Here is a 12,915-nt window from a genome sequence, read left to right on the forward strand (position 1 = left end):
TTTCGCTCGTCCCCCTCACGTATCCCTTGCCAGCATTTTCTCTACAAATATGTCCACTCTGATAAAATCATGCACCCAGATAATTATAGCTAAGCAATGTCTGTGGGATAGGTGGATTTATTCTATGCTAGGCTAACATGCGATAAAAGATTGACTGACATTGCTGCTACTTTTCTGGTCACGGTTGAATCAGACAACTGTAGCTTCGAAATTTTTCAGATGTGGTGTCCTTACTGCTAAGTTCCGGAAACAGCGAATATTCGCACAGTATGGTGAAGTTTTATTGAAATCACACCTTCTCAAGCAGATTTCCTGGATTAAATGATATTACAGGACATCTGCAACGTCGTCGCCAATTTCAACAATGCCTCGAATTATTTATTGCTGGGCTTGACATCTAGCTAGACTAGCTGGCAACGTTTTTTCAGATCGGGCGACATGAAAGCTCCAGAAGAAACTTTCGTGGTATCAATTTAAACTTCTACGCTTCGTTACGACTATTGTTCTTCGACAAATGTGACACATCTGTTTTTCATTTACTTTTGAGTTCCACGCAGAGTTACAAACCCAGTTTTCGCTGCTTAATTTCCCGTTCCTTGTTCTTGATTCTGTTCAAACCATACGCGGTGAGTGAAACGCTCTGTAGTAGTGTACTGCGCAGCGGTATTCTCTTAGACCAGAGTCCAGACGAATACCGATTCAAGACAATAGCAGTCTAAACTCGAGCATATATCAAAAAACCAGAACACATCAAAAAATGAGTATTCAAACGAAACAGAGACGGTGCGATAAGAGAGCTAAGAAGCTAAATTAATATGTAAAACAATTCTGTGCCAGTAGTAATTGCGTTCATAATGAAAGATGTCACGGGCCGCAAAATAAACGTCCGCGGGTTAAGAACCCCAGGCTTACGATTACTTTACTCGGAAGCAAATTACACATATATAGTTAGAAAGGGTCCATAACACTTCCACAAGACCATTATCAAAGAGTCTGGTATTGTTACCTGACGACCGATGTTCCCTCTAATTTTTGACGAGTCTGCGCGCACTCACCAACTCACTGCGAGGTCCCTTGGACAACAGTGCGTAACGACTAAAAAATGGTCATCACTTCAGATTTTTTGTGCGCAGCGTAGATTTTCTGTGCGCTGAGATCGTGTCATCACTGCGCAATTGCACACCTGCGCAGCTTAGAGGAAACATTGCTAACGGTAGTGCTAACGCAGGGCCGGCCAACCCGTGGCCCGCGGGACCATTCTGAGTGGCCCGCGCGGTATTTTTCGAGATTTAAAATATTATCAGTTTATTACCTACGTAATTGACTGTCTTTTACTCTGTAATTCTGTAGGAGTGGTATTCAACTCGGCTCAATTGCTTCGATTGTATAACAATGCACATTGCCACGCACCACACGTCCCATATTGTGACGTCCTCAATCAACATCCTTCCACACGATTGCCCTGGTGCTTCAGTCAGTAATATTTCTTGCTTTGCTAGTTGCTACACGATTGAAGTACGTTTAATATCAGAGAATCGCGCAGTGATGTCAAATAGGAAGAGAAAAGCAACTGACGCGAACAGAATATTTGAGGAAAAGTGGACGTACGACTACTTTTTTGTTGCAGTTGACGGTAAGCCAATTTGCCTGATATGCAATCAGCCTGTATCAGAGTGTAAAGCAGGGCTGGCCAACCTTTTCAGCCAAAGGGCCACTTTTGATCGACGAATTATTGCGCGGGCCACTAGCCGCGCGAAGCGCGAACATTTTTCGAAGTTCGTAGCTCAATAGTATTGTCACTTGACTATATTGCGGGCCTGCAGTATATCGCTGGGCTCAGTTTGCCAGGACTGGACTATTCAGCGCCTGGACATATCAATTTCGAAAGTTTCGACCAACATGCGTCAATCATTTTGTGCCTAGGTTTCATAGTCGACGGTCTTTCTGCGAGCGCAAACGCTAGGTCGCATATCGATGTTGTTTACCGCTGCACACTTAGTTTGAATTATAATCCGTCTATACCGGCGAATTGTATTTCCGAGATTATAGCGTTGGAAGTCAATATGAATGAAGTTCTTCGTTGAGATAACTTTAGCAAAAGATATTTCGGGCTACTAATTAAATTTGAAATTAATGAAAGCTTAGATGTGTATTGATAGTCAAAAGGTTTGTCGAATAGCAGTTTAGTCAGATTGACTGATTGTTTGCGCTAGGCTTCTATCATAGAACTCGCTATAAATGCTTATAGTTTTCCGTGGCCTGAAATATCCGATTGGCGGCAGTGAACAGCGTGATACTTGTCAAGTTATTAGTGCTCTGAACGTAATGCGTACTACCAGTCCGTTGATATTTTAATGCTAAACCGTGGTAGAGTGTCGGTACCCCTCACCGGATCTTGGCGTGTTGTGGTTATGGCTTTGACATCATTTGTTAGTGCATTCATTAATGTATTTACATGTACTAACGAAACATGGGACATGCTCAACCCATCTATTTTCTCTATCTGCAATATCTGTGACTGAATTTACAATCATGAATGTTCGTTACAATGGTTGGCATTTCAATTGTTCAGCCAAATACTATATTTTGTAATAATTCCTGATTAAAATTCGTGATACTCTTTTCAGTTAATCTACGAGTTATTTTGTTGCTATATTTAGCCTTTATTTTACGATGAAGACTGAAGCCACGAAGTGATTGCGATATGGCCAAATATCAGTATAAGTCTGATGGTGAATTGAAAAGAATGCAGCGCTGGCGAAGGCAGCAGTTCATAACATATCGTTCTCTAAGCATCTATTCAACCTACATCGACAATGGCCATGATCAGCGGATTATCAGTGCTAAGGATATCTGGCTGACAGTAGCCTACATCGCACGAATATGAGGCCAGTGGAATTACCAAGATATCAGAGACTACGCTAAGCCTAAACTTGGGAAAAATCATTCACCATTGGCCTCTGAACGAGGCTAGCGTGCCACACATTGAGTAGGCTGCTGATGGTAGCTCCGCGTTGCGTAATCCTATTCTTCCCGTCAAGGCACAGACTTATTTGATAAACCAGATTTAGTCTGTATTTCAATTCAGGAGCAGAAATAGTTGTATCAAACTGTATCTCGACTGAAATCAATACGTCGTTTTATGCATTTTATATGGCTGTCTGTCTGTATTTGACCAGTGTTTTGTATGTATATCGTATATGCTCGTGGTGTATTTTATTATAACTAGAACTATAATGAAAACTATTGTCAAATTGTGATGTCTTACAACATAAGGGCCAGTATGTATGCCAGAAAGCAACAATGATTCAGGTAGCGATAGGGCTAATAGCGGTTGTAAGCTGCAGTAGCGAGAGGGTTAATGGACGGCAACAACGGGTTAATGAGTGCGGCAGAAGTGCGAAAATTGTTTCTTTTGAAGCATCATTTTGACATCGAATGCGCATTATGCGCCGGGCGATCGCTTTCCATTTTGTTGACTGGGATATGTTGAACGACACTTTGTCTAGTAATCGAGAATATTGTTAGACTCAATCTGATACATTAGGCGTTCTTTCATTTTCGCAAAGGTGTAACAATATTAAAAGCAAGAAATCGAGTGACGACATGTTGCGCGAAGCGTGTAGAAAATAATTACTTTTGATAAATTTATCGCAAATTATTCTGCTTCATTGTAGTGTACGAAGGTCTACCAAAGTGTGACTGGCTCATGGAAATGCCAATGCGTTGTAGTTGATATTTTAGTCATCACATCTCAAGTGTTGCGGTTGTTTGGTTGGCCTTGCAAGTTCACAATCTGTGCAATTCATTTTTTATAACATTACCAATTTCGGAAATTACCTCGCGGGCCACTCAAAATCTTCTCGCGGGCCACATGTGGCCCGCGGGCCACGGGTTGGCCGGCCCTGGTGTAAAGAATACAACTTAAAGAGACACTACCTCACTAAACATTCATCAATCTACGATAAATACCAGAATGAGTATAGACGAGATAAAGTGAAAGAGTAATCTAAATGTCTTCGTGGACAGCAAAAGGTGTTAACGAAGGTTTCATTGCAGCACGGTGAGGTGGTGACAGCGAGCTACATAGTGGCAAAAATAACTGCCAAAAAATTGAAGCCCTTCGGAGATGGGGAATACGTGAAGAAATGCCTTCTTGGTATTGCTGATGTTGTATGCCCGGAAAAGAAAGACACATTTGCAAAAATAAGTCTGTCAAGACAGACCATAACTCGTCGTGTTGAAGAGCTTGGAAATTCCATGGAGGAATCATTAATGGAAAAGGCGCAAATGTTTTCATCGTATTCTTTGGCTCTCGACGAAAGCACTGATGTTAGGTCTACTGCTCAGTTGGCGATCTACGTGCGAGGAGTTGATGATGATTTTCAAATTACCGAAGAGCTTGCAGCCCTTGTCCCAATGAAAGGCACGACCAGAGGCATCGATGTGTTGGAAGGCGTGATGACAACAATAAAGCGCTTTGGCTTATCTTTGTTGAAGCTTTCGGGAATTACGACCGATGGCGCCCCATCAATGGTAGGAAGACAGCAGGGTTTAGCTAACTTACTTCAACTTGAAGCAAGTAAAGTCGGGAATGACACTGTCATGTAATTCCATTGCATAATACATCAAGATAACCTTTGTGCTAAGTCTTTGAAAATGCAAAATGTCATGTCAGTTGTTACTAAAACGGTAAACTTCATTCGTTCCAAAGGACTGTGTCACAGGGAGTTTCAAGAACTTTTGCGTTGCATGGATGCTGAATTCGATGACATTCTATACTACACTGAGGTGCGATGGCTGAGTCGCGGCAAAATGCTTAAACGAGTCTTTGAACTCAAGGATGCAATACAGCGCTTTATGAAAAGCAAAGGAAATAGCATTGACGAATTCGAGAACAAAGAATGGATAGAAGATTTTGCATTTCTGGTTGATATAACTACCCACCTGAACGAGCTAAATTCACGCCTGCAGAGAAAATTGCAGCTAATACACTCCATGTTCGATCATGTAAAGGCGTTTGGTTTGAAATTGGCCCTATGGGAAACGCTGTTAAACAACAACAACTTCGCTCATTTTCCCACTCTTGGCAGTCTTCAAGTTCGAAACTCCCGTAAATTCGCCAAAATAATAGCAGGACTAAGGGAAGACTTTGATCATAGATTTGCTGACTTTAGGAAATCGGCTATTCTTTTCAATGTGTTTTCCTGTCCCTTTTCTGTGAAGATAGACGAGATACCTGAATACTTGCAGATGGAATACATTGACCTGCAATGTTCATCTGATTTGAAGGAGAAATTCAAAAACGTTCCCTTGCTGGAATTTTACAAAGAATATGTCCATAAAGATAAGTTTCAAAGGATCCACAAATTGGCAGTTTCCGTTGCGTCATTATTCGACAGCACATACTTGTGCGAGCAAGTTTTTTCGCAGATGAGTTATGTCAAATCTACTGTGAGATCATCAATTTCCGACATCCATCTGGAGAATTCGCTTCGTATTGCTACTTCGTCAATCTCACCGAACATTGACAAACTTATTAAAGAAAAACAGTGCCAAATTTCGCATTGAAATGTCGTGTAGTACACACTTTGTTGTTGACTTAACCATTTGCATGCTGGTTGTTCTTATAAGTGTAATAGAGAAAGGATAACACCCATTTCTAAAATTAAAATTTTGCAGTTAATGCCCATGTGGCCCGCGCACTCGTTCTGGAATAAACTGTGGCCCTTTGGCCGAAAAGGTTGGCCAGCCCTGTGCTAACGCAACACAAATGTGCGCGTGAGTTACGAAAGTATCGTACACGCGTCTGTACTAACAACATCATGTTACATAAAGTTGTGTCATTCGTTTTAGATGTCATACGAAGTTACTGTTCACTTCAATGAATAGCTGTATCACTAATATGGAATAATAGTCGTGTAGAAGATGTTTCAAATTGATATGAAATCAAGCAATACCATAAGGCAATATATATTTACTTACGATGGCCTTATGCAGCTACAAATTTCACATATGGTTAGTTGTATACGGTCAATAGGATCGATATTGCAAATACCATGGAGTTTGGTCTTATATTAGATCAGGGGGTGGCCAACCTTCTAGGCCAAAGAGCCACATGCAATTGACAAAACATTGTGCGGGCCACCAGACGCGCTAAGCTCGAAAATTTCTCAAAGTTTATAGGTCAGTAATATTGTTACTATATAGTACAGTGGTCCGGAACCTATGGCTCGCGATCCATATATGGCTCTTTTGGGCATAAGATATGGCTCTTTTCGAAATTTTTGTTTTTGTGCCTAATTTATCAAAACTGCAGCAACTTGTTATTAAATCTTCAGCATCATCAGTATAATTATTCTTGTGGTAGTATGAACATGTCTTTGAGAGGTTTATACAGTTGCGTATTCAGGGTTTGGGGCTTGGACCCCCATTCCAAAATCCTCAAATTTAAGCTGCGGTATCGCCGGCGACCAATATCACTTCGGATTTCGATATACCCGCCACGAAATCATGGATTGCACGATACGATACGATATAGCAGGGGTTCTCAACCCGCGGGCCGCATGCGGCCCGCAGACGTATATTTTGCGGCCCGCGACATCTTTCATTATAAATGCAATTACGAATGACACGGTATTGTTACAAATTACTTTGGATGCTTAGCTCTTTTATCGAACCGTCTCTGTTTCGTGTGATTACTCATTCTTGAAGGCAGTGGTTTTCAAACTGGGGGCGCGCCCCCTTTGGGGCGTGAAAGCATCTGAAGGGGGCGCGAAGCTGCGGTCAACTGAAAAAAAAAATCACGCCGCACGCTGCCCGCAATTCCTGCCCAATTCATAGTTATTTCTCTGTGTATAGTCCGAATTTCGTATTTGAGAATTCTCTAATGAACGGCCATAACCTTCCATGCCATCAAACTAGCCGTTTGTATTGCTAGCATTCTGGTTGCATTTTGTTATATGAAGGATTATCACTGAACTCGGCTAACGGTGAATTAGGCCTCACAAACTCGGCCCTCTGTGAATCTGGCCTACCCCAAGCCTAATGTCCCCTCCCCCAACCCTAACCCTAACCCTAATGTCCCTTCTCCCTTAACCCTGATCGTGGCATACCTTAACCCTAACTTGGACCCCAACCCACCAACAACCCTAATATCCCCCTCCCCCAACCATAATGCCCCCCAACATCCTACCCCAACCCTAATGTCCCTCCCCCCTAACCATAATCTTGGTATACCTTAACCCCAACTTGGGCCCTAACCCACCAACAACCATAATATCCCCCTCCTCCAACCATAATGCCCCCCCAACATCCTACCCCAACCATAAACCTAACCACCAACCCTAATATCCCCCCTCAACCCTAATATCCTACCCCAACTCGAATGTCCCCCTTGCGCAACCATAATATCCCCATAACCAACCCTAATACCCCACCCCAACTTACAGTTGCAATAACGAGCAGACCACGCGTGGTTGATAAGTGAGCGTCGCGTTATCTCCCGCGCCTACGCAATCCGCGACTGCGTGATCTACGCATGCCCTGACTTCCGTACAATATTGACAAATCACTTGATAATATTATAATTAGTTTAATAATTCATAGTAATAGTTGTTATTACGCTTTAATACAAAATTCACCGAGGACCGAATTCACCAAGGGCCGAATTCATCGAAGTCCGATTTCAGCGAGGGCCGAATTCACCGTAGGCCGAGTTTGTGAGGCCGAATTCACCGAGGGCCGAGTTCACCGGCAACCATATGAATATAAGGGGGCACGAATTTTTTCCCTATCAAAAAAGGCTAGGGGGGAGGGGGGGCGTGTGCAAAAAAAAGTTTGAGAACCACTGCTTTAATGTGTTCTCGTTTCTTGATATACGCACGACTCCAGATTGTTATTGTTGTGAATCGTTGTTGTTCGGCTGGACTCTGGTTCAAGAGAATTCCGCTACGTAGCAGGCCTACACTTTTAAAGAGTGTTTGACTCGCTGCAAACGGTTGTTGAGATTTCCGACGACGTTTCAGACGCATCGTTTAAAATTGCTTCGAATATCGCTAAACCCAAGAAATCTGATATGGAAGGTGTGATTTCAATAAAACCGTAACATACTTTACGAATATTTGCGAATACCAGCGAAAAATATCAACTAGACAAAGCTGACTTCTGTAAATATTGGTGCAGGGCCCCAGGCATGGACGGAAAGGTGAAGGGTTGATTGGTTTGCTCAGAAATGGCCCCAAACATCAGACTTGTCCTCATATCACTCAGAGCTCAATGTGATAATGGCCCCTGTAACGCAAAAGTTATCGTCATTTTATACATGCTCGCCCACGCATTGGAACAGAGAGTTCGGCTCTCTGGTGGAAGGATTTGAAGTTGCATATACCGACTTGGCAACGAATGTAATGCACGCTCCATGAAGGGATTTACATGCACCGCTAGAAGATACATATTCTCACAAGCAGCAGCTGCAAACTTACGAACGCTGTCCAGCGTCCATTAATACTTTATAATGAATATAAATGCCCGTATACGACAGGAAAATAGGCTACAATAGCCTAAATTTAATAGTAGCCCATGAATACAATATAAGTAATATTGTTTGCGGCCCGCAGCGTCTTTTGCTGTTAAAATGCGGCCCGTTATACAAGGGAAGTTGAGAACCCCTGCGGTAGAGACTATAGGAGACATGGCGGCGCCTGTATCACAGTGCAGTTTTGAAAATACACATTTTTTTCTGATCTACGGCGAGAAATGAACTGACGTGGGTGGAAGTGACATTCACAATTACAAATTCAAATTACTAACAACGCCATAGCGATCCACGTTATTGATTGATAACGTAGCTTTGTAGTCGCTAGTATAATATAGGCGTGTGGCGCAACGTTATGTTACCGCCGAAATCGAATCGGAATCAGTGCGACAATTACATTCGATTAATTTCAGTTATTATAAATTCTGAGATAGTGACGACGAATTGCGCTATCACAGGTAAGGCATGGCCCGACCGTGCCTCACGTATGCTTTACCTTCCCTTTCGCGCTTTATTTTCGAACAATTTGGTTGTAAAAATGTTCAAAATCCAGTAGACAGGTGAGGCGCGGCCTCACTTGCCTCCCCTGACCCCACGTCACTGACACATCACACATGACAGTGTGTATATGTATACTGCTGTATATAGTGACTATGTTTGGCTCCACCTACGTATTTCATCATGGGTCCTCGCATCAAGACGAGCCTGCGATCTCGTATATCTGAAGAAAGTCTCAAATTTTGTGTGAACAACCATTACCAACCAGAGTACAAAGCCATCAGGAATAACATGCAACATCAAAATATGCATTAACAGTAAAAAGCGTGTAAAAGTCTATTCATACTTTTACTGTTGTCTACGTCTGTTGGAATTCTAAATGTTAAGTGTCTTGAGCTTCGAAAAATATCACAGGCCACTCAGTGCAATACGATTAAAAATACATAGCTTGCACAATATCTATGTAACTCAAGTTTGGTATACTCATTACTCAAATAAGACAATCAGCATGATTAGCCTAGTACGATTTTTTCCGAGGAAATAGTTGCAAACGACGAGTCCCATGTAGTGATTTCGAATTTGTGCTACGATGACGTCACGATTTCTCAATTGTGACGTAATAGTTGATTGACATGTATGGCAGGTGTCTTCCTGACTGTCTTATATTAAAAAAAAACAGAAGGCGATACAGATGTATAGTTGTCGTGTTCCTTGCCTTAAATTTGTTTTACCGATGCTAAAAGCCAAGCGCTACCATGCCCCAGTTCATTGTTGATCATTTCGCACAATCGTCTAGTATGAAATGTTCAATTGAATTTTCTCCAAGATTTCATTTGTTCAATTCGAACCATGTATGTTATTGCCCACTCTCGGTATATTTACTGATCGGTACAAAGTCGCCAGACAATGAATAAGACGAATATAATGCACACATGAGACACTGTTTTTTCAATGAATTCGCATCCGGCAACAACATTCGATGACGTTGCCGGATGATCGCAAAAATAAATTCACAACATTTCATGACATTTTCATTGTATCCCAGTTACAAGGTTTATTCGTTTAATTTTTCAAGTCCAGATAACCGTTTGAAAACATCTAACGGATCACCTTGCTTCTACTTGTACTTAAGTAGCAATTGGATACGATTCTTCAACTTCTAGTAATGATTTACCAACGATGAGCACTTTGACCACCTCTTTATGTTACACTGCGAAAACAGATTCATTTACAACAGGGACGGGCAACTTCTCCAGTCGGCGGGCCGGATATAGGGAAATTGAGTACTTGGCGGGCCGGACTGCTGAATCGATACAATATTCGCCCGTTTATCCACTATATACACGGAATAAATCGTATTTAATGAATGTATTTTAACGACAGCAATGTCATTTCAAAGCCATTTCTCGCCGATAATGACGAACACGATGTAGATTTGAGAACAGCATTGTGGTACCGGCAACGCCGTGTCTGCATCTCACTGATAAATTAACACACGGTGCAATCATAGTGTCCTATAATGACCGGCTTGCCGATCGCGAAATTTGATAAAATGGTGTCAATCGAAAGCAACCACGATATTAATTGCGAAAATATAAATTTTATTCTGCTCGTAGCTCTGGAACCCCCCCTAATCAGCCTCGAATGTTGCATTGTAACGGAGTTTGGTGTTGTGACGCAATGATGCTGTCTGGGAGCAAGTGAAAGCAGCGCAAACCGCAAGCATCTTGGCCATTGTTGGACAGCCAATTTAGCATTCACACTCTCAGTATTATCTCGTGCGCATTGTTCCTGAGCTGCTCAGACGGCATTGATGGGTCACAATACCAAACTCCGTTACAATGCAACATTCGAGGGTGATTTTGGGAGTTCCACGGCCACTAGCAGAATAAAAGTTATATTTTTTGCAAACAGTACCGCGGTAGCTTTCTGTTGATACCAGTTTTATCAAATCTAATGCTCGGCTAGCCGGTCAAAAAATACCGTCAAATTGCCTTTATTAGCCTAATGAAAAGTGGGACGTAGACCAATTTCACTATGCCGTGATATTTGCTTGTGTGCACACCATATAGGACACTATGGTGCAAATGGTGCGATCCTTAATTAGGATTTCAAGGCGTTCGATGAGCCCGGTACGCCAAATTTACCAAGATATCAGTGCATTAGGGTTGAGTACATGGTTAATGCCAATAATGCAAGTCTTCTCGCTTCGACAAACCTACCCGTAAGCTCTACTCTCGCACGCTGCGCACACACGCATATAAAAACACACAGTCACTAATATTTGACGTTTAGGAAAGTAGTGGGGAATCTCGGCAGACTGGGGACTCGAGCAGGACAAAATCCTATCGCGGGCCGTTTGTTGCCCGCCGCTGATTTACAATATTGATATCGGAAGAAGGCCGGGAGGTTGCATGTCAATTTAGTCAGGAGGGGTAGGGTGAAACATTTTATGTACAACGTGTTAAAATACATATATGCCTGCACTTAACTACTCACTCCGTAGTTGCTGCGCCGTAGGCGTCCGTCCATGAAGTGTTTGATTGGGTGAAATTACTTTCTTGACCATTCATGACGTCAAATTTGGTATTCATGTTAACCTGTCATGTACGGTCATGTATGTCGGTCATTTAATTAGATTTTGAGAAATTACAGTGGGCCAATATGAAACGTTCTAGCGGTACGAGGGTCACCATCTCTGCTTTATAAGAAATACTGTATGGACAATTCCACTTCATATAAACCGGAGTGCTAATAAGAAACTTTACGTGAACGCACCGACACTATATGCTGGTAAAACCCTGCATGGTGTTGCTGTTGCTGTCAATCTATTGACCGAGAAGTAGACTGGTGACGGGATAACCGATGGATTGCCAATTTTCATATACTGGTATTTATAGACCGGTACACAGCGCCGGCCCGTAGAAACATTATATAGAAAAATATGAGGGGCAAAGACAGCGAAAAATGTTCTGCGTATTTCCTGATATAGGTTTTTCACTTCGTTTGATATAAGCATATTGCTGTAGTTACGAGAGATGAACTAACGATTGTTAGGGACCCTCGGAACGTATTACAGCTCTTAATGTGAAAACGTCACCAGATTATCATAGTCTCTGCAGCGCTCATGGGCTATGCTTATAGATCAATTTTACGCAATGTCTATTTTCTGAGACACAAACTTCGTGCCACAGACCGGATCAAGATGATATACATCGCCCTCAACTTGGCAAATCACTTGCAAATGGGTGAACTGGCCTTGCTGTTTCTACCTACGCGCTGCGCCCGCTGTACATCAGAGACAAACCCCTGGCCGGATCTCACACGAGTATTCGCGGTAGTCGGTTTATATAGGCCACGGAACGAAACAGGGAAGTAGCGATGGTTGTCTCGAAGAAGTATAAATATCATTTAAGATCCCATTGCGTGGGTAATCCGTCTATTATTGCCATTTTCGTGATATATTTTCAGTAAAGCTTGAGTTCCACATAGAGTTCACCGCAATGCGACATTATACATCACACAGTGATCGGCATTTTTGACGGCACTGAAAAGCGATGTGACAATTGTATGCCTACCATATTTCCTCTTTTACGAACATTTTTCCTCTTTTGTCGAGAAAAATGAATGGTCCTCCGAGGACGCGAAAAAATACCCAAATGTCCTCGTTTTTCGCATTTCCAGTTATAGTTGCTTGTACTTTCAAGAAGAATTTTAGGTGAGACGCTGTGTTACTTGTATATATTTACCAATCTGAAAAAGAGGACATATATACGGGGAATTGATTCACCTAACTCTGATCGCTAAATGCCATTTTTCGAGATGGTGGGTGCTCGGACAACCGGTTTCCGCGTTCTGCTGATTGAAAGATACCAACATAC

General features: G+C 42.2%; 1 protein-coding gene across 1 annotated transcript in view; it reads right to left on the reverse strand.

Moving 5' to 3' along the window:
• LOC145444325 (uncharacterized) overlaps window positions 1-12,243 on the reverse strand; it is a 31,326-nt gene extending 19,083 nt beyond the window's left edge. The window contains exon 1 of the mRNA XM_080322272.1: window positions 11,534-12,243. Within this exon, the coding sequence (XP_080178398.1) occupies window positions 11,534-11,628 (95 nt within the window). The 5' untranslated portion in view covers window positions 11,629-12,243. The remainder of the gene's footprint in view (window positions 1-11,533) is intronic.
• Between the last annotated feature and the right edge of the window lie 672 nt (window positions 12,244-12,915).

This window comes from Botryllus schlosseri, chromosome 8 (genome assembly GCF_051294905.1).
Source record: "Botryllus schlosseri isolate E-star chromosome 8, Bs_hap1, whole genome shotgun sequence".
NCBI classification, from domain to species: Eukaryota; Metazoa; Chordata; class Ascidiacea; order Stolidobranchia; family Styelidae; genus Botryllus; species Botryllus schlosseri.